The sequence below is a fragment of the Carettochelys insculpta genome, chromosome 14 (assembly GCF_033958435.1).
Source record: "Carettochelys insculpta isolate YL-2023 chromosome 14, ASM3395843v1, whole genome shotgun sequence".
Classification (NCBI taxonomy): domain Eukaryota; kingdom Metazoa; phylum Chordata; order Testudines; family Carettochelyidae; genus Carettochelys; species Carettochelys insculpta.
This window is the reverse complement of record NC_134150.1, coordinates 17,863-39,906: the sequence shown is the minus strand read 5'-3', so window position 1 is coordinate 39,906 and position 22,044 is coordinate 17,863. Positions and strand designations below refer to the sequence as shown.

The window sequence follows — 22,044 nt, the reverse complement described above, 5'->3', positions numbered from 1 at the left end:
ATTGCCTTGAAGGATTAGCTTCTCCCTTTGTTGAAAAAGAAGATGGTCCCTTCGGGATTGTTAGTGACCACAGATTTGTCTTCCAAGCCTACGATTGGAAGGGTCCTTGACTGGATGACTTCTCCAGTCAACTGTCCTAAGTGGAGGACAGAATTTTATCTCTAGACCATCTCTGATAGGTGTTTGTTTAACCTGCTCTTAAATCTCCACTGAAGCAGACTTTGCAGGCTCCATAGGGAATATATTCCAGTGTTCAACCAGACTGACTATTAGATTTTCCTGATGTCCAACCTAAATTGCCTCTTTTGCAATTTCCCATGTTGCTCATGCCCATATTTCCAAATGGGAGATAACTAATATGAAGCTAGTTATGACACAGGTACAGCTGAGGGCACTGTTCCTCACAAAAAAACCTCTCATTTCTGGTTGTTCAGACATAGAGAATCTTGTGTATATTCAGTATCTGGCTTAGGGTACTGCTGTACTACTGTTCTCCCATCAGCGGTGCCATGGTAATGAGGCAATTCGAAGCAGGCTAATGAGGTGCTAAAGTACATGTTCAGCTCTTCATAAGCTTAAGGGCAGCCACGCAAACAGAATTACAGATTGACACTGAAGATGGGGGGCAGCTTTGAAATGAGCATCCCACTTCAACATTTCCTTACTCCCACAGAACTAGATTGGAATAAGGGAATGTTGAAGTTGGGGGCTTGTGTCAAAGTTGCCCCCATCTTCACTCTTAATCTGCAGTTCGAAGTCTGCACTTTGAAATTCCCATGGCTGCTATTATGCTAATGAAGCACTGACTATGCAAATTAGCACCTCATTAGTCTGCTTCGAATTGCCTCATAACTATAGCACCTCTGACAAGACAGTGGTAGTGTAGCAGCAACTATAGTCTCTAAGGCTACATCTACACTACAAAATAAACTTGAATTTATTTATATCTATTTTCTAATTCTGGAATTTATAAGTTTGATTTTTGACCATCCTCACTTCACATCGTGCTCCCCATAAAGTCGAGTCATTGCTGGCATATACACTGGCTAACATAGACTGTTGCAGTAGTGCATTGTGGGAAGCTATCCCACAGTTCCCTCATCCCCGTAGCATTCTGGGTAGGATCGCTGGTCTTGACGTCCTCTTCCCCCATTGCATTTTCATCATTCCCCTCCCGATCCCTGAAAATATGTTCATCCCTGAAAATAATGCAGAAGACTCTCAAAATAAGAATTCTTGGTTTCCCCCACATTATATTGATAACACGGGTGCAGTGACTGTATCCTCAACTGGCCATCCACAGGGTGTCCCACCTCCTGTCATTGTAGAAATGTGACCCCTGAAAAGAATGCAGTGGCCCGGAATGTTTCTTACATTGAGAAGAAGGTAGGAAGAAAGAAATTTGTTTCCCTATACACTATTTTGGTGTTGCAGAGAGTCTTAATGTGGGGTCCTGGATTGGTGTGGTGTTTTTTTAAGTTAGAGGATAGAAAAGTGGAGGGGGGGAAAAAAGTTTTGGGCTGTGTGTGCATGGAACAGGGGGTGGTCACTGGTTAACCTGTTGAAGTGGCCCTCCCCCAGCAGTGGCAGCATCAAGCCGTTTAGCCACCAGGGGAGACTTCCCCGTGGCGGCAGCAAAGGCCAGACTCTTTCCCACATGACTAGCAGCATTGTCAGCACCGAACAGCAGGCACGTCCTTTTATTGGGTTGGGGGCCACCCACGTGATGTGGCTGAGCGCAGGAAAGACCCAGATGGTGTGGCGCTTGTGGGGAGGGAAGGGTGTTCACACAAACGTAAACCGCTGAGAAGTTTCTCAGCATGTTAGGCAAGCATGACCCCCAGCACAGCTTGCTTGACGTGTGTTACGGCATTGGAGGGGCTGGTACCAGCCAGCGCAGAAAAAAACTAGCAAGTGTACAGACAGAACTGTGAACTCCCTGTAGGGGCTATTTGAATGGGTAGATGCACGCACACTGCTAACAGTGTAGAAAGAAAGAATCCATTTCTCAGGCTTTCATACTAACATGAGTCCACAGTTAAAGACTCGCTGCTTCCACTTGGAAATTCTGGTTCTTTCTGTTCCTGGAGAGCAGCGGCCAGAGCGGAGCACTGAGAGGGGCATTGTGGGTTACATACAGGACAAATGTGGAGTCTAATAAATATGCTTTTAAGGCATGGTGCTTTCACACTTTCATTTAATCAAACTTCTGAATTCGATCTTGACGCTTATACCTGTCACGTAACTGCGATTTTTGTTATCTTGAGATTATGGCACCCAAAATCGAGCTAATGGTCTTGACAGCGAAGACAATCGCATGGTAAAATCAAACTACCTGAATTAAATTTTATTTTATCTCACAATGTAGATGCAGCCTTAGCTAGCTTGGATATCCCCTTTTGCAACCATCTTTTATCCTTTCAGACAAGATGATTATCATAAAGGTACCATGACAAGACACCTTTACCAGTAATGCAAGAGATCTCTCACAAAATGCCGAGGCAGTCTGAGGCAAAATCATAGAATCCTAGAAATGCCTGGCTGCAAGGGACTTCAAAGTCATAAAGTCCAACCCCAGTGCAACTATCTAAAAAAACAACTAATGTGAAACTGAATCCCTGCTCAAATACAAACATCTAGATGTAAAGGCGCTCACAAAAGAGATGAGCGCATCTGCTTATGCATACGTTATAGAGACACATGATCCAGGATGATAGCTTACTGATCATTTAAATAGTCTACAAACATTGTTTCCATTAAGTGTCCTGCCAACTCCTGAGTTCAGTGTTTGGCTTCCTGTTAGAAGTTTGGAAAATGCTCTCAACCCTGCTGAAGAGAGGCAAATAGCATGTGAGCAAGTGTCTTGGACTTAGATGTCTGGTCTGCAGTACAGACCTATATCGGTATAACTACATCACTTAGCAGCATGAAAAAAATGGTGCTGCTGTGTGACAGAAATATACCTAGATTACAGCAACTCTGTGGATAGCTGCAGAACATGTTTGCAGATCAGATGCAAATAATTTTTTGTATCCACTCAGGGGCCTAATTATAAAAGCCTAATACAACCACCACCTCCCATGTAGACAGCACTGTCAGCAGGAGAGCTTCTTATGACATAACTGTTATGCCTCAAGGAGGTGAACTAACTGTGCTGATGATTAAGTGTCTTTAAAGCAGGACCATTGCATCAATGCAGCGTTTAAGTGTAGATGGGCTTTGAGAAACTGGCAGATTATTCAGGTCAGGAGAATCTAACTTTTCAGGCGCTGTTAACCTATTAACATCTGGCTCCGTTCTGTCTATTGATCTTTAATCATTTTTAGTAAGATTTGCCATTTCATTTGGCATATGGAAGCCTTGGATGGGCTAAAATGTAGCCTATTGACCTAACAGTTCCTCATGAAAAGAGGACTGTCCTTCCTAACTATTCTAGCCTTCCACCCAAGTATCTCGTCTCCAGTCCAAATGTTTTAGTTTGCATGATAGTCTTCAGTTGTAGTTATTAAAAGCTAAACTAGCTCCTCCATCTGTAAAATGGACCAGTTATGTTGCTCTTTAAAAGATGGCATTAAAGTGCAGGTGAGGTCATGTGAATATCTTGTCTGAGCAGTTTAGTGCTTTGGTATGCCAAAGTGCTAATGTGTGGGCTTCAGGGCTGGCCAAAGGCGATGTCTCCAGGTGAGCTGCAACTTAGAGATTGATGATGTGGCCTGGGGAAACTACATTCTCTCATATAAACTGTGATTCGCAGCATGCAGTGCTGAGTCTCCACCTGTCTGCTGTGGTATTGAAGAAAGAGCACTTTGTGAGGGGATTCGGTCTCTATGGTCAGAGGCACCTATTCAGGAAAACCCTGCAGGCCACTGACCATGTGAAACCCCAAACATGCCCTCCCCTTCCCTGCCCCCAGCACATGTGCGCACACACCAACACCACCATGACCCCAGCCTGGGGAAGGGCTGGGACAACCTCCCCCCTCCACACAGGCTCTGCATTTCCCTGCCTCTCCCCCACCTCTCCCTGCAACTGAGGCAGCCTAGGTGACCAGTGGGGCCAGCTGCTGGCCATCTCCTCGTGCCCACAGCATTTGTGGGGTGTATGTGATGCCTCCTGCCACCTTCGCTATGTGTCATCCCTGCCAATGGTTTACACTGTTTTAGGTAGCTTTCTTTTAACTTGTGGCCCTGCAAAGCTGCCGAAGCAGTCCTTCAGTCAAGGTGAAGCTTGGACCTTCTAGAACTAAGAACTCTTCTTTTTTTTTTTTTTTTCTTTCCCTCACCCATTAGGTGGAGCGACTGACCAAGGAGTTTTCCATATACATGACAAAAGATGGCAGAATCTCTGTGGCAGGGGTCACATCTGGTAATGTGAGTTACCTAGCTTCTGCAATACATCAAGTCAGCAAGTAAATGCAGTGGAGAAGACAGCCTTACCTTCAACTGTCCTTGGACTTCTGATGCAAGAGGACAAAGAAGGGGAAGTACATTTGGGCCCTGAGACAAGCAGAATATTTACTTTCAACCACAGTACTTCACTGACATTTAATGTATCTCGTGTACAAGGCAGCAGCGAGAGGCATCCGACTTCATAGGCAGTTACCTGCCCTCTCCAAGAGGGATGTTACTGGTTCCTTCTCTGCTTTCAGAATTATCTTCTTGTGTTATGCATCTGCTGCCCTATGCAGACACCTTTAAGTCCTTAAACATCCTGGCAGAACTACTGAAGGTAGACTGATAGAATTCTGATCAATAGTACTATGACGGTACAATGAGAGAGTGCTGTCCAATAGTACGACACATTACATGGTGTATCTGTCCATCCTTTACTTGGAAGAGGAAAATGCTTCATAACAATTCAGTTAATGCTTTTAAATGAGCTAGAACAGGACCAAGACCCCATCTTCCCATTCTGAAAGGAGAGCAAGTAAAGAATCACTGTATTCATGTAAAGAGGGGCATCCTGCATTCATATGCTATAGTGGGAATAGAGTAACAGCTTGAGCACAGTGCATCCCTATTGTCTAGTTGTACAGCTTGCCAACTTGCTTTAATCAAGTTATTTGCGAAGGCCACTTAAGATAAAGATGTTGTACCTAATTGAAGGTTTTTGGGTTCTGCAATAGAAGCATAAGAGCATTTTTCAGCAGGCACATGCATAAAGGATACTTAGAACACAATTGTAATCTAAGCCTCTGCACCCCATTTCTGGAGTTGATTTGGTCTTTGATTGCAGGAAGGACAGAGTCTGAATTTGCTTTTGCAAAAGTAAACTGAAAAGTTTTAGGGAACTCCAGATATCAAAGGCTTTACAGTACTTGATCTTTCTTCCTAATCAGGAATCTCATTTTTTGTTCAGAAAAAACTAGTGTTGCTGTTAGGGCCTTTAAGTTAAATCAGTGCCTCTCTGAGGCTATCATTTTTTACCTTTTAATCTTATTGGGAAACATTGCTCGTTTCATTCTCGTTTCTCCCCTAAGTGCTGCTAACACAGAAGCAGATTGAGTCTTCGTACTCTTAAGATTCTGCTCTGAAAAATGGACCCTTTTTTGCCTGACCTGATTGTGGTACATACCCTCCTACCCCTGCTTCTGTAGTGACAGTTAGCCATAGCTACATTTCTGCTTTCCCTCCAGAGCTGAGAGAGTGTGCTGGCTTTAATAACTAATTGGCCCTGATTCCTCATTTAAACTTAGTTATGTCTGCTTAACCTCCTGAAAGCAAAGGAGTTGTGCCCAGATGTGTCAAGAAGGTATTAACTAGCAACTTTCAACACTAATGATCATATGCAGGAAGGAAAAATCCCAGTCCGAAGGGCTTCTAATTTTTAAAAATGCCAGCCAACCAACCTGATTTGTCTCTTGGAAGCTGACCAATAAACAAGGAGCTTCATTATGTCTGTTCTTCTACAGTCACTCTTCAGACAATTCTTAATGCTGAGCCCCTTCCCCTTTATATCTTCTTCCACAGCGTATGTCATCTTACAGCCACTGAGCTGTGTGTTCCATTGTTCTATCCCCAAAACCCAATTTCAGAAGCTGAAGGCGTATTTTCAATCTTGCATTCAAATGTGTTTGGTGGTGGTTAAAGCCCAGGGCTTCCCTTTGGCTTGAGCAAGAGTTACATAGGTTAAACTCCAGTCCACGTATTTAAAAACTGATTGGAACAGTTTGAATGGAAATTGGAAAGAGAATAGCAGGCCTTAAAGCAAACAATGATGTACTTCTCTGGTATAAGGCAGCTTACAGTTTTTAGTTGTTGAAAGCAGAGGCATGAATGTGAGCATATAGGAGCTAGATGTATGGAAGGTGGTAATGCTGTTACAACTGATCTCCCATCTGTGTTCTTTGCTTCCCATTCATTTCCAGACTAAGTGACTCCATCTCTGTCAGTTGTTGATGGGGATCTTTCCTATTTTAGTCCCTACAGGCTTTGTGCTCATTGATAGGCAGCTACCACTTCTGTAGCTTCTTCCACTGAACAACTGAGAACAACCTGATCTATCCCAAGCAGCCATTGCTATTTCCAGAATAAAAAGGAGCAAGGAGGATTCTAGCCTGTCGCAAGTAAAGAGAAGTTGATTACACTTCAATTTCAGTGGTGATGTGTGTCCTCCTCTATGGGAGTTACTGCAACTGTCTGTTCAAAGCCTTTGCTTCTTTCTGATTCTCAATGGGTCTGATTTAGGGATTGACTTTTTGTGTTCTGTGTGTTTCTGGCTCTGATCTTCACCCTTCTAGGTAAGCTGTCTGCCACTGTGTAATTTAGGCCTTTATGCAGCCTGTTCTGTTACAATAAAACTACAGCTGCCGTGCATCCATGTTTCTCTGAATAAGTTTAACATCTACATTGATGTTGTTTTTCTGTTAGTAAATTTCAGAGCCAGTCCATGTAGGCTCACAGGTTAACCTTTTCTTAAGGAGCAGTGTTCTTAGAGTTAACATGAAACAAAACATCCTACAACAATTTATCCCAATAATAAAAACTGGATTTACAGATTTTTTTTTTTTTTTTTAAAAAGAGGTTCAGCCCTAGAGCAGCTGAGGTGTTTTCATTTTGTTTGATGCCTTCACTGGGTGAGTCTCTAGCTTCAGTTACTGACTCTTCCAAAGTGCTGAGCCACCTGCATCTCCCATTAACATTGTTGGGGGAGGGGAGGGGCATTTGTTACTCCTGAAAATCCCAATCTGCGGTGTCTCAAGGGAGGCAGAGAGAGGCACCTTAAGCCCCTGGCCAATTCGGAAACTGTTGATGAAAGATATGGAAAAGCAGCCAAGAAAATCCAAAAACTAAGGAATCTTTAAATCGAAGACTACTCTTAATTTAACATTCTGGGTGGACTTGGGGAAACAGGACTTGAACGTGGCTATCTTTTCTTGTGCCCTTTGTGACCCTGCCAAGCCTTAACTTGTTGCTAGGAATCTCTTCAATGTGCCCCTTCCGGTATGGGGCAAGTTAAGACTTCTTTGTATCGCCCAGCCTTATTTGGGAGAAGTAGCCCCCAGGCATCCCAGCTGGGCTTACTGAATTAAAGTATTCTACAGGTTGAACCTCTAACCCTCACGACCTGAAGGATGCTGAATGAGAGAAATTGCCAGATCACAGGAGGTCACATTACCAGCACTTCCACTGCTTACAGGACTCTTAAGACATTTATGGGACCCTGGGAAACTTGGCCACATCCATGAAAAGTGTTCGTCCAGCTAACTAAAATCATTCTGGATCGTGGATGTTGCTGGATGAATGTTCTGGATTAAAGAGGTTCAATTTGTAGTTGGTCTCCACTGTCATCCAGCCCAAACAGTGCCTCTTGGTTCAACCTGATGACACAAATGTGGTGGAAATCAACAACTCCTTTTGGCTTTATCTAATAAGTAAAATGAAGCAGGGTTTCCTCAAAATTTATTCTTCCCAGGGATGACAAAAAAAAATTAATGTGCGCTAAGGCATGTGCTGATGTGTACTACCCATCGAAGCGCATGTTGTGGGCACTGTGCTAATGAGCTGGGTGGCATCCAGATCTCTCCTGGGTGACCACTCAAGCATTCAACTTATAGGAAATGGTAGAATGAGGAGAAGTGGTAGGGACTACTCTGATACCACTTCCTCTTCTCTGAGGCAGTGAAAATTGAAGTGAGGTGGCTGTTGAATGAAAGTGGCTGGAGACTATGGGTGTTGAGTAATTGCCATTAGTCGTGTGTGTGTTTGTCACACTGAATTGGTAGCTGGCATACTATTGACACAGGTACATATAACGAAGAATATAAGTAAGAATATGTCTTACTAGCACAATGGGTCAGGGCTGAGGTATTTGCTCTCAGAACTTATCAAGAAGGCTGTGTGTTCACTCATGGGCCATGTCTTGAACTGTGACTTGGAGTTAGTAGAATTCCTATGCAGAGGCCACTTGAAGTTGGATCAAGTTCCTGTGGTTGGGGCTCCATCCCTACGCTTATTGTTACTATGGGTAACCAATTCAGAGTTAGCATCTTCTCCAGCAAAGATTTTTCTGTGTCCGGGTAGCAATTGATTCTTAACAAAATTAACTTAAATCGTTAAATTATTGCACAGCAGTTTCTTGTCTTCTGTAATTTTAATGCACAAGATATATCTGGGGAAAATATACATTTTCTGTTTGATTTTTAAATAAAAAAATTCCTGTCAGATGCTCTTAGCTCAGGTGCTCAAAGTATAATTTTCAGAGATGCCTTCATCCTATTGCCATCATCTAGTGCTTATGCTGCCCAGCATCCTGACAATAAGGGCATAATGTGCCTTTAATATTCTGGGACCCAGGCATCTAAAATATTCACTGCATAGGTCACAAAGCTCTCATACTACCCTGTAAACCCAGGGTTTCTGCAGGCTACGGTGCAGCAGGAAGCCTCTCCTGGCAAGAAAGAGGAAGCAGTTGTGTGAAGGGGTATTAGGATAGCAGGGTCAAGGCTGAACCTAATGTACCACCCCAGCAGCTGCAGATGAGCAAGCACCTGGATAGGATGTTTGATGTAGGGTATGGGAACAACTCATGCTCCCTCTGCCCATTCCCCAAGCCTGGTTACATGACCCCGTTCCTTGCTGCCTCTTGCTTGAAGCTGAGCCCATTCCCAAGCAGCCTGGTACAGCGGGTACATAGCTGGGTCAGGGGAGCCACTTCCAAGGCCATTCCAAGAAAGCCTTCCTGGTGGGCAGAACTAGCCAGGAATTCAGGACCCTGTGGGACTCAGTGAAGAGAGGAACTTGGCTCTCCTGATATCCTGCTTTGGCTACTAAGCATGCTCTAGTTGGTCGTAGTGCCTGCAGGGCTCCAGGTGCCAATTACCAGCTCTTGTCCTAGCCAGGGATCAGTGCAGGGGACATTGGAACAGAGACTAAGCAACTAAACTGCAGCTCCTCTGCCAAGTCCAACCTGCGCAGGGATCCAGCTCCCTTCCCCACTCTGAGCCCTCTTCCCCAGGGCAGCCCTGAGGTTCCACTGCTCCCTGCACAGAAACTCAGTATATGGACATTGTAGGGCCAGTGGATAGAGAGCACTTTATAGCAGGGGCAGGCAGGATAAAGCCTTCAGAGTGGGCATTTCTTTAGGGTGAGCAACAGTGGAGGGGGAGGGGTCCTGAATGTTCTGGGAGGTCCCACTTTATAAAGTGCTGTGTATGCACGCTGGAAAAGGCAATGTGTACTCTGTAAATAATATGGCAAAAGGCTGGGATAAAGTACATTTCATGTGAGCCTCCTGCCAGATGCTGAAAGCCAGAAGAGTTTGAGTCAATTCCTAGTGGTTCCTCTTAAACAGGTGTGAACTAAAATTTTGGGAGAAGGACAACTCCATTACTTTTTCTACTGGCTGCAGGCTGGTTCTGTGCCCCTGAAAGGGGTGGGGCCTCCAGCAGAAGGGGTGGGTTTGGGTTTGGGATTTAGGAGTAGGGGTTAGGGTTGGTGTTGGGTTAGACCAGTTAGAAGTTAGGGTTACCATAAAGTTACAGGATTAGGGCTAGGCTTTAGGAGGTAGGGATTATGGTTAAGGGTTGTGGTTAGGGATAACGGTAAGAGATTTGGGTTAGGGTTAGAGGGTAGGAAAAGGAGTTAGAACTAAGCAGTTTGGTGTGGGGTTAGGGGTTAGGATGTTGGGGTAGGTGATTTGGGGTTGGGTTATGAGTAAGGGGTTTGGGGTCAGGTTAGAGCAGTGGTTCCCAGCCTTTTCCAAACAGGATTTTGGCATTCAGGAACAGTGGGTGATCCAAGGCAATTGAAAACAGGGAGGTGGGGGAGCAGTGGCATAACTGGCTAATTTTGTGCCTGAGGCAAGAATATAAAATTGTGCCCCTTCATGTTTATAAACTCATAGTAGTTATTTAATAGAAAAAGGGAAAATAAATTAACAAACTAAGACTGTTTATTATAGTTAGTTATTTTATTATAGTTGATCTGAGTTGTGGTAGGGAAAAAACTTTCATCCCCAAACAGCTCCCCCTGCTTAAACGCCCCACTCAGAGGCTGAAGGGGCTGGCGGAGCCACACTCAGACTGGAGGGGCGAGGAAGGTCACACTGTGGGGGGGTGTGTTGGGGAATTACACTTGGACTGGGGCGCTGGGAGGGTCACACAGGCTGGATGAGTCACAGGCTGGGGGGGGTCACACTCAAGGGCTGGGAGGTTGGGGTGCAGTCACTTGGGCTGGGTGGTCATACTGAGAGGCTGACAGATGGGGGCACACTCAGATCCTGGGGGAGTCACACCTGGGCAGGGGGGCTGGCAGAATCTCACTCAGGGTGGGGGGGATCACACTTGGGCAGGAGGAAGATACAAACAAAAAATATAAACTGACAAATCAGCTACATAGAACAGAAGTGGGAGCAAAAGGGGGGGAAGAGTGGAGGGGATGCAAAAATTACTTACTGCAGGAGCCTGTTAAGTGGCTTGCCTGGGATGACTAGGACTATCAAAGGTGGAGAAATATCAGAGGGTAGCCGCATTAGTCTGTATCTTTAAGAACAACAAGAAGTCCAGTGGCACCGTATAGACTGACTATGATATTTTGCAGCATAAGCTTTTGTGGGGAAAGACCCACTTCATCAGATGCATGAGTGGGGGGGGGGCAGAGGAGTATTTAAGGAGGTGGGGGGTCCCAGTGAAAGGGTGGGCCAGAGCTGACAAGGTCTATTCAGTCAGGGTGGAAACGGCCCATTATCATTAGTATACATCAAGAGAGGAGAAAGGCCACATCAGTCAAGGGGGATGTGGCTCATTGTCAGATTCTAATGTGGAGGTGTGAACATGCAGAGCAGAGAAACTGCTTTTGTTAGGGCCCAGCCACTCCCAGTCTCTGTTTAATCCTTGGTTGATGGAGTCAAATTTGCAGATGATTTGCAGTTTAGGGATTTCTCTCTCTGTTTTATTTTTGAAATTTTTTGTTGTAGGACTGCTACTTTTACATCTGTAACTGAGTGTCCACGGAGATTTAAATGTTCTACAGGTTTTTATAGATTATTGTTTCTGATGTGTATGTCCATTTATTTTTTTATGTAGAGACTGTCCAGCTTGGCCAATGTAAATTGCAGTGGGGCATTGCTGGAGCATGATGGCATATATTATATTGATAGATGTGCAGGTAAAGGATCCCCTGATGGAATGGTTGATGTTAGGTCCTGTGATGATACTGCTGGTGTAGATACGTGAGCAGAGTTGGCAGCAAGGTTTGTTGCAGGGATTGGTTCCAGGTTTAGAGTTACTGTGTTGTGGTCTGTAGTTGCTGGTGAGAATTTGTTTAAGGTTGGCAGGCTGTCCGTAGGCGAGGACAGGCCCGCCTCCCAAGGTCTGTGAGAGTGAAGGTGGAGAATCTGCCTTTGTAATGCGTAATTACATCTCTATCGATTAGAGCTGCTAGATGTGGCAGCGTTAAGGAACTGCAATTGGCATCTTTAAGTACCACATGCAGCTCCCGAGCTGCTGGCGACCCTTAACAAATCTAAATGTGAACCATAGCTTGGGAATCTTTGGGTAGAGGTTAGGGTTGGGTTAGGGGATGGGGGCTAATGGTCAGGGTAAGGGATTAGAGTAGGGGTTAGTGTTAGGGGTAAAGGGTTCAGGATTGGGTTAGAGGTAAGGGGGTTAGGTTGGGGTTGGGGTTAGTGTCGGAATTAAGGGTCATGTTTGGGGTTAGATGGTTGGGGGTTAAGGGTCATAGGGATTTGGGGTTACAGTTAGGGATGGAGGGGTGGGATAAGGATTAGGGAGTTAGTCTAAGAGTTAGGGGTTAGGGTCAAGGTTTAGGATTTGGGACTCAGGGTTAGGGTTGAGGGTTTGGGTTAGAGATTAAAGTTGGTCCTGCCATTGGGGCAGGGGGCTGGACTCGATGGCCTTTCGAGGTCCCTTCCAGTCCTAGTATGCTATGATTCTATGATTAGGGTCCAGGATTGGGGATGGGTTAGGAGTTAGGGTTACTGTTTCAGTGTTTGGGGTTGGGGTAGGGATAGGAGGAAGGTGAGGGGGCTGGGGTGAGGGTGAGTGGTTAGGGTGAGGAGCTGGGGTCGGGGCTTTGGATTAGGTTAGGATTTAGTAGTTGGGGTTAGAGGGTTGGGGGTTAGGCGGTTGGGTTAGGTTAGTGTTTAGGGGTTGGGGTTAGAGGGTCAGGGTTAGAGCAGGGGGTCCCAAACTGGGGGGTCCTGAAGAAATTCCAGGGAGGGTGTGAGGCAACCTGCCCCTATCCCAAGAAAGAGCTGGCCCTTGCTTCGGGCTCTCAGCCTCTGGCATTTTACATGGGTGACCCAGCACAGCTGCTATAAAAAGCAGGCAGCTGGCAAAGACCCAGGTGGAGTTGGCTAGCTCTGGCAAAGGTGCGTGAGCGGGGGTTTTGGGGCAGAGGAGGAGAGGGTTAAATGTGGGGCTGGGGTAAGAGTGGGAGGCGGACGGTGCCTGGCTTTGGGGCAGGAGCTCAGGCAGGTGACTCGTGGGGCTTGAGCAGGCAGACGGCCCCAGCAGTGTGGGGCTCGGGTGGCTGGCCCATGCGGCTTGCCCACGGCTAAGACAGGCAGCTCGGGCAGCTGGCTTGCAGCTCAAGGGTGGGCAGCTGGCCCTGGCAGCTTGTGAGGCTCAGGAAGCTGGCTGTGGCAGCTCTGGCAGCGTGGGGCTCAAGTTGGTGGGTGGCTGGCACGGGGCTCAGACAGCTGGCCAGTTGGGGCTGCACCAGGCACATGCAAGGTTGGGCCTGTGCCATTAGCCTCGCTGGTCCATAGTTGTCCTCTGGGCTGGGCCAGGGCCAGCACAGCGTCTGGCACCCTGGCTAGGGCTGCAGCTGGTCTCGGCAGGGCCCAGCCTGTGCCTGCAGCTCTAGATGGAGGTGGCGCCCATGTGGCCAGGGCTGTGTTCAGTGTGGGGCTGGAAACAGCCTTCGCAGCCCATGGCTGGGCTGCTGTCATCCCAGCAAGGGTCAAAGTCCAGCAGGAGGTAAGAGGCCCCAGGGCTGGGGGAGGGGCACAAAGGCTTCTGTGGTTGGCCCATGGCTCAGGGCGGCATGGCTCCATTGAGCCCCTGGCAGTTCTTTGGAGGGCACGGTGCCTGGCTGCAGGGGGTGCGATTGGCTGGGGCAGGTGGTGTCATGTGGCCATCTGTGCAAGTGTGGGTGGACACCACTGGGTTAGAGGATGGGCTGGGGGTGTCTGATCTAGGGGAGGGGAGGGGGTTGGGGTTAGATGGGGACTGTGGGCCTCAGTGTGATCACCTCCCCTGGAGCGGTAGCTTCACCCCGCAGTCAATGAGGTGAGCGGCGGATGGCGGTTCAGTCAGTGCAGCAGTGACACCTGGTGGCCAGTGGGTGTAACGCGCAGTGTGTGTCGTTCTCCTCCGGCAGCGGCAATACCCCGTAGTGCCGAGAGTTTCCCATGCACAAGCCGGGATGCCTCGGGGCAGTCGAGGAACGCGCTGCGTGCGGCTCCCTGGCAGCAGCGAGTGGAAACATAACGAATCTGCTGAACTCTCCCCGCGGGTGCCGGTTCGGTTGTTGCTCACGAGTGGCTTCCACCACCCGGCGGCTGCTTCCATCTCAGGTGACAGAGGGGGGCTGGAAGAGACCTGAGAGTGGTTTTCTCTGCCCCGTTATAGCTCAGAAAGGCTGCAGAGCTTCCTGTATCTATCTATCCTGCATCTGATGAAGTGAGTCTGTGCTCACGAAAGCTCATGCTCAAAACTTTTCTGTTAGTCTACAAGTTGCCACAGGACCCTTCGTTGCCTCTATCAGACACTGCGGGCCCCGGGGTTCCAGGGGAGATGGAGTGCCTACCTCCATTTCCCATCAGCCACTGCAGGATCCGGTGTACCATGGAAGATGGAGTACTCGCTGTCTCCATCTCCCGTCAGCCACTGCGGGCCCCGGTGTATCTTGGGAGATGGATAGTAACAGACAAAAAGCAGTCAAGTAGCACTTTAAAGACTAGCAAAAGAGAGAGCTGTGCTAGTCTGTGTACTATCAAAACAAAAAAAGTCAAGTAGCACGTTAAAGACTAACAAATAATAACAAAATAAATAATAATCACTTTGTTAGTCTTTAACGTGCTATTTGACTGCTTTTTGGCTTGCATAGGAGACGGAGTGTTCGCTTACTCCATCTCCCACCATCCACTGCGGGTACAAGGGCACCACGGGAGATGGAGTGCCTACTACCTCCATTTCCTGTCAGCCACTGTGGCCCCGATGCACCATGGGAGATGGGGTGCTTTTTGCCTCTATCTCCCATCAGCCACGGCGGGCCCCAGGGCACCATGGGAGGCGTGCTAGGGCATTGGTCAGGTGGTGCAGCTCGGGTCCCGCCCCTGACGAGTGGCTCCTCTTGGGAGTTGTAGTTTGCAAAGCGCTGCCGGCTCGTGTGTGTGTGGGAGGGGCAAGTGTCAGGCGCAGCGCGGTCTGGGGGCACCTCAGCGTCTCTTGTTCCTCCCCTCCGCAGCTAGGAGCTCCTCCCCTTACACCCCTGTCCAGCCATCGCTGGGACCCCTCAGCTCCCCCTTTACTCCCTTCTTCAGCCAGTCCCCCCCACCTGCACTCCCTGCCCCCTATCCTGCTATCTGTGGGACTCCTCAGTCCCCCTGCTTTCCTCCGTTCCTTATTCCAGCCCCCAACCTGCCCCTCTTCTTCCCGTACCTCACCAGTCAACATTGGGATCCCTCTGCCCCCTTTCCTCCCTTTCCCATCCAGGCCCCCCAACCTGTGCTCCCTGCCTCTGTGCTGCCACCCGTGTGCTCCCCAGCCTTTCTCCTCTAGCCAACCACCCACCTGTATCCCCTTCACCACCCAGGTCCAACCAGCTATGGGACCCCTCAGACCTGCCCTTTTCTCCCTTCATTAGGCAACACCCGCCCTCTTCCCGCAGTCCCTGTTCCTCCCCACCCCTATCAAGCCAGATGTGGGCCCTTCCATTCTACGGCCAGCCCCCAACCTGCACTCCCTGCCCCATCCACTGCTGTGCATTTATCTGTGGGACCCCTCAGTTTTCCCTTCCTCTCCAACACCCCCCCAGCCTGCCACTTGCTACCCTGACACCATCCCAGTTCATTTCTCTGTTCATGGGACCCCCTTAGTCCCCAACTCTCACTAACACCTCCCCAGCTCACCTCATCCCATACCCCAAGCGCTACCTTTCCCCCATCTCTGCGTGCACAGGTAAAGATCTTTCAACCACCATCTTCCACCTCAGCTGTCTCCAGCCTATTCCAACCTGGCCCTCCCTATCCATCCCACCACCGTCCCACATATTGGGTCGCTCAGCCCCCACTTCACTTAATTTCACCACACCCCCAGCCCAGCCCACAGCAACCTGCATCCCCTAACCCTGCCCTTCCAGCCTTCATTCCCAGGGTGCTTCAGCCTCCCCATCCCACCACAACCTGCTCCATCCCTGGCCCCACAGCCCAACCCAAACTGTACACCTGTCCATCCCACCATCTGTGGGTTCCCCAGTGCCCCTTTCTCCTCCATCCACACTCCCTGACCTGCATCCTTAACCCCACCCTCCCACAAATCCAACCTTCCACCTGTGGGGCCCTTTGCTCCCCTTTTCTCCATCGCCAACACCCCTTCCCTCCCACTTCCCCTGTGTACTTCAACCTTCTCCCTCGACTCTGGGCCCACTGTCATTCTCTTCAGGACATTGAAGCCTGCCCCCCACCAGCACCCATTCAATATCCTTCAACTTGCACCCCAGTTCCCAGATTTGGGCATGGTTAAAATCACCAATAGAGCTCTGTGTAGTGATGATTCATGCTTGGGTTTTTTTTTGTATTTGTTTTTGTTTTTGTTTTCAGCCCCGCTCTAAAATCAATTGTCCGGAGCCCCAGCCGGAGAATAAGCTGATAGAAGAGGGTCCAATCAGCCTTGATATCCTTCTAAGCAAAAATGAGCATCCCTTAACTTTCTGCCTTCCATATAACTGGTTAAGATTCCTCAGCCAATTGAAGGTGAAGAGCAGCAAGACCACAAGCACTATCGATGACTGGCAAGAGCTGTCCAGCTGGAAGCAGAGCAGATACCATTGTGAGACAAGTGTCTGGTTTGGCAGTGCCTTTGCCCATGGCCTATCTAGATGTGGGTTGGGATGCCAGGGTTTGTAAGCAGAGCTTCCCAACTAGCAACAGTGGTTGCAAGTCAAATAAGGTCTCCGTTTTCAGGGGCTGTTCCTTTCTCTGGGCTGAAGCAGTATGTCTCCTCTTCAGATAGATGGAGATAGGACGATGCGTGCAGATGGTGAGTTGCTTGCATTCCTCCCAAATGTTTCTCACTCCTTCTGTCTTCTCTAGCGTGTTGGCCAACGCTCTCTCTGTTTCTGTCTCTGTCTCTGTTTGTGCTGTCTCCTACTTCAAGATGCGGGCAGGCATTCTCGGTGAGCATTCCAACAGGCATGCGCTGAGGAGAAAGGGGGAAATAGGAAGAGACATAACTCATGCCAGGGAGGGGCTGTGACAGCACAGTTTTATTCATCGAATGGGACTCAAAGAAGGTAGAGGGAGGGAGGCATGAAGGTATGATTTCAGACACCAGTAGTGCTTAATGTATGGATGGTTCATGCTGGGCTTTTTCTGCTCTGCTTGCAGGAGACTCATCCAGGATCCCCAGTCAGCTGAGAAGCTGGCAGCAGTGTATCTGTGCAGCCTGGACACTCATCTAAGGAGACGTGAACAATCCTTAGCTTTCTGCCCTCCTCGTGGCTGGCTGTGTGTGTAGTCAGCTTTTTGAATTATTCATCTGTACTCACTGTAGGATTCTTTACAGGCTGTCAGCTTCCTGTTTGGGCAGGGAGCCTTGTGGAATTGAGTCTGGGGAAGAAACAATAGTCTGCTATGCAAAGTGATTGTTTTGGATGAAGGTGTAATGAGCTCCTTTCTTGCTGTGGTCCTGCAGGGGTAATGGGAGGGGACTAGCTGATGGCAGACCCCCGCAATTTGTTAGATGCGAGAGAAAGAGGTTAGGTGATATTGCCAACTGAGATACTAATTGGACTGTTTGCTATACTGCCTTGTGCTCGGTTGAGTACTGAGGTAAAAGAAGTGAGCAGTCACAGTCTATTCCTATCTCATGATGTGGAAAAAAAGTGCACAAAAGCCATTCAGCTTGAAGCTTAGCAGCCCCCAGCGTGACTGGGATAAGTGTCTGGTTTGGAGAGGAGTCTGCTCACAGCCCACCTGGCTTCAGGTAGGGATGTCTCGTTAAGTAGGGCTGGGTTTGTAAGCAGAGCTTCCTGACTAGTAGGAACAAGGGCGACCGGGTCAACATTTTCAGGTTCTGCTCATTTGTCTGGGCAGAAGTGGGGTGTCCTCAGCAGGTTGAAGTAGGAGGATGACTTGAGGTAGAGAGTTGCTTATTTGCTTTGCTTCCTCCCCCTGGTGTGTTCTTCTTCCTCAGTCTTCAATAGTGTGTTGGCCAACACAATTTTTTTTTTTTTTTTTCATTTTTGTCACCTTTGCTTGTGCTGTCTCCTAGGGAGCTGTGGGAAAATAAAAAAGAACACAGATTGTCGAGGGCAGGAGACATATGAGCAAAGCTCTGATATTATTGACTCAGTCTCTCGTCAGTGGGGGGTGGGGCGATATGGATGGGAGAGGGAGGCTGAGAGAGAAGCAAGGTTTCGCACAGCAAAAGAACTTAGTGCAGAGATGGTTTGTCCTGAGCTTTCTTTGCTGCACTTGCAGAGGAATCATCCAGGAGCCACACCAAAAGAGAAGCTGGCAGAAGTGGATCCAAGCAGATGTGATGTAGTGGGAGATACATGTGTGTTTGTGTCCGGGCTTCCTGCTGAGGGTGACCAGGTGACAACTCTGTCCTGCAGACAGAGGGGGAGGTGGAGCTGAGATACACCCATCTCTGGAGCAGAGCTGGAGGGGGCTGCCTGGGGCTGTAGCCAGCCCCCTCAGAGCAGGGGTGGGGCCCACAGCCCCTTCCCCCTAGTGGGGGCTGCTCCCCAGCTATGACCTGGGGCAGGGGTAGAAGGGAGCCCCCCGAGGCAAAAGTGTGACTCCCCTACCCCTGTCAGGGGTCACTTCAAGACTCAGTCCCTCTGCTGCCACCCCCACTCACCCCGTGGCTCCAGCAGACCCGCGCCCTAGGGATATCAGCGGGGAGTCTCAATCGCACAGGTACAGGTGTGTCTGTCAAATAACTGGTCCCTTACAAACAAGGCTTGATCTGACATTAGTGAGTTAGAGTGGGGTGAGCAAACTTTTTAGGTCCGGCCCCACTTTTCATCCCAGCATTTAGCAGGGCCCCCACAGCCTGTCTCATGTAATCCAAACCAATGGAAATTTCAGTTATGTTCATGTGAAAAAGAGCCTTTCAGGATGTGTAAGGCTACATCTACACTAGCCAAAAACTTCGAAATGGCCATGCAAATGGCCATTTCAAAGTTTACTAATGAAGCGCTGAAATACATATTCAGTGTCTCATTAGCATGCGGGCAGCCGCAGCACTTCGAAATTGGCGTGGCTTGCCCAGATGGGGCTCCTTTTCGAAAGGACTCCGGCTACTTCGAAGTCCTCTTATTCCTATCGGGACTTCGAAGTAGCCGGGGTCCTTTTGAAAAGGAGCCCCGTCTGGGCAAGCCACGTCAATTCTGAAGTGCCGCGTGCTAATGAGGCGCTGACTATGTATTTCAGCGCTTCATTAGTAAACTTTGAAATGGCCATTTGCATGGCCATTTCGAAGCTTTTGGCTAGTGTAGACACGGCCTAAGAAAATACATCTGTAGAAAGTAAATACTTTAGACATTGATACATAAGTGTGAATACACATACATAACAACAGTAGCATATTTCAACATTTTAAAGGAGGTGGGTGAGCCTCAGACCCAGCAGCTGATCAAGCTGTGCCCTCCCTTAGGACATCTCATGTCCCTGCAAGGGAGCCCACCTTTTGCAATCCTGTTTTAGACAAAACGTGGATGTTTGGGAAGGAGGTGACCTGTGTGATTACTGGAAGGGATCTTATGAAAGCATTTAATATTAAATAGCCAATGAGGGTGTAGAATGTATTTCAGTTAAGGGAGCGGAAATCTGATGACTGTAATAAGCAGATACTGTTAGTTAATTAGGGGTACTAGAAAGGGCAGCATGCTGATTTTTAGCTGGAGCACCCGTCCCCTGTCACTAGGCACAGTGTCAGTGTGTAGTTGGTGATGGGAGTTTTGGTGTGATGTCTCCCACATACACAACAGGCTTCTGTGCCATCTGTAACCCAGATGAATTGGACGCATTTCTTCACTGGGAAATGACAAAGGAGGGAGAAAGGGAACTGGGAATTGGTTTGAATTGGGAACTGGGCAGGGCAGCAATCTCACCAGACTTGAGGGGGAGGCAGGAGGGACATGGCCCTGGCTCAGGAACCCCCTCTGGGCCCCTTTCACCAAGATGAATTGTACCGACTTCTTCTGGTTTCAGTGTTGACAAGTCTGTTCTGTGCTTTGTCCCTGTTGACTATTAACCTTTTGGTTCTCCCTGCTGAATGAAATTCACATCTGATTGCAGATGGCGTGCAGGGCCAGGTGACCCCCCTGCACCCATCAGTGACACATGCTGCCACTAGAGCCAGGGACTCACTGCAGGTATGAGGTGCATGAATCTCACCTTGGTAGTGTACAGCCAAACCCACCTCTGCCCCGATGCTGTGCACACAAACCAGCCTTGTTCTCCCCCCACTGCAGCACACCCCTCCCCAAACTCTTCACTACCTTGCCCGAGCCAGGCTCCTGGACTAGTGTCTGCGTCTCCTGTTGGAGGTGATGAGCAAAGGCCAGAGAGGGGAACGCAGCGCAGGACTGGGCTTTTCCACCCTGGGCTGGGTAGTCGAGGGGCTGCCACAGTGACTCCTCCCCACAAGCCGGGCAGGGATGGGACCTCATCTGTCCTGTTAATGAATTGGATGCTCTGGTCCCTTCTAACCACCCATCTTCTCACCCTGGTCTGATCAGGAACCCCAGCCTGGCTGGGACTGGACCCACCCCAACGCCCCGTGTGTTGCCTCCCATTGCCGCAGCAATCCCTGCTGGCCAGCCGTGATGGTGTCCTGCCTGCTTTCCCTTGGCTGCAGTGACCCCCAGGCCATCAGAGTAAGTGGCAGCCTGCATGTTTCACTTTCTGGGTCACTCATCCCTGGCGGCCTGGCACTAAGATGCAACCATTCTGGGTGTGGCGCAGAGGCTGTCTGTAGGCAGGTAACCCATGCCGTTCCCAGCAGTCCAGGCACGGCTGGTCCCATGGGCAGGGAACTCTGCTGGGTGTTTGTCTGTGACACTCCAGCTATCTTTCCCAAACCCCAGGAGTACCTTAGGGGAGGATGGAGAACTTGTCTCTCCTGCCAACAGATGCTGGACCTTAACAGATATTACCTCCCAAGGGGTGTCTCGGGTATGCCGGGAATATGAGGGTGGCTTCCACCTTCCCCGTTTATAGGCCCCCAGCCATCTACCCCCTTTCAATCTACCTCTCGCCATGTGATGTGGCAACCACTGTTATAGATTTGCCAGACACATTGTACAAAGTGGACCATGTGGGGCTCTCTGAAAAGCTTATTGTTTGCTGAGTATGATTATGCTGTGCATGTGCATGTAATGCTTTTGTCTGTGAAGTGAAGCGTATTGGCTGTGTGCTTGTATTTGAAATGTTTGCTTCTGGGAGACACCAACATGAGGGTTGTCCAGCGATTGTGAAAGGACTCTCCAAGTTGACTAAAAGTGCCTGGTGACAGTGGGGCCTCGAGAGTTACCAATCTACATCTGATGACCTTTCCTGTGAACGTTCTGAGTAGCACGGGAGCAGTGGCTTCTCCCTGAAAATTACACAGCACATGGACATGGGCCATGCCCAAGTGACTCCAGACTCCAGCTTGTTGCTGTACTTTCCTACAGGAAGAACAAAAGGATTCCCTCCATATGGAAGAAGATACAGCAAGCCCTGCGAACTCTTCCATTTTGTCTTCAGACCCTGCTCTAGCCTCATTCCTGCGGCAGCTTCTCTACTGCTCAAACCTCTGGACTGTGACTGTGAGCCAAGGAAAACAGTCTCACAAAGGACTGAGGACCTTCCAGGTGTTTGGAAGTAACCAGACTTGACTTGAGACACCACATTGTTCCACCTCTGCTTGGAGCCTGTATGAAGAACTTTGCAATTGTTGTATGTAATTTGCTTCCTTAAACAATGTTAACGCTCATCTTTCTCTTTTTCCATTTGCTTCTCTGCAAACTGTATTTAAACCATCTATCCCCACCCTATCTTTCTCTCTCTTCTCATAGCGGTTTAGATTAAAGATACTAAAGGATGGGCAACAGCTTGATTTGGGGGTGGGACCTGCGTTGTGCATATTGACCTGGGAACGTGGCTCATCCCTTGGGAGTGGAAGAACCTGGTTGTTGGCTGAGGTTGGTTCTAGCAGCTGCTGGGCACGGAGCAGGGGCGGCTACTGGGGAACCGGCGCGTCAGAGAGGATTGCTGTGTGATTTCATGTTAGTGCTTGGGACAGATGTTCCTGTCCAGGCTGGTCTGAAGGGCTGCCAGTTGGGGGGACTGCAACTCCAGGGT

General features: G+C 48.8%; 1 protein-coding gene and 1 long non-coding RNA gene across 2 annotated transcripts in view; both read left to right on the top strand.

Annotated features, from left to right (window-relative positions):
• Positions 1-7,011, top strand: part of GOT2 (glutamic-oxaloacetic transaminase 2) — a 33,547-nt gene extending 26,536 nt beyond the window's left edge. The window contains exon 10 of the mRNA XM_075009197.1: positions 4,290-7,011. Within this exon, the coding sequence (XP_074865298.1) occupies positions 4,290-4,412 (123 nt within the window). The 3' untranslated portion in view covers positions 4,413-7,011. The remainder of the gene's footprint in view (positions 1-4,289) is intronic.
• Positions 7,012-16,918: 9,907 nt separating this feature from the next.
• On the top strand, positions 16,919-21,656 carry LOC142020933 (uncharacterized). Its single transcript, XR_012647564.1, has 3 exons — positions 16,919-17,195; positions 20,439-20,576; positions 21,375-21,656. It is a non-coding gene; the product is annotated as an uncharacterized LOC142020933 (long non-coding RNA).
• The last annotated feature ends 388 nt before the right edge of the window (positions 21,657-22,044 follow it).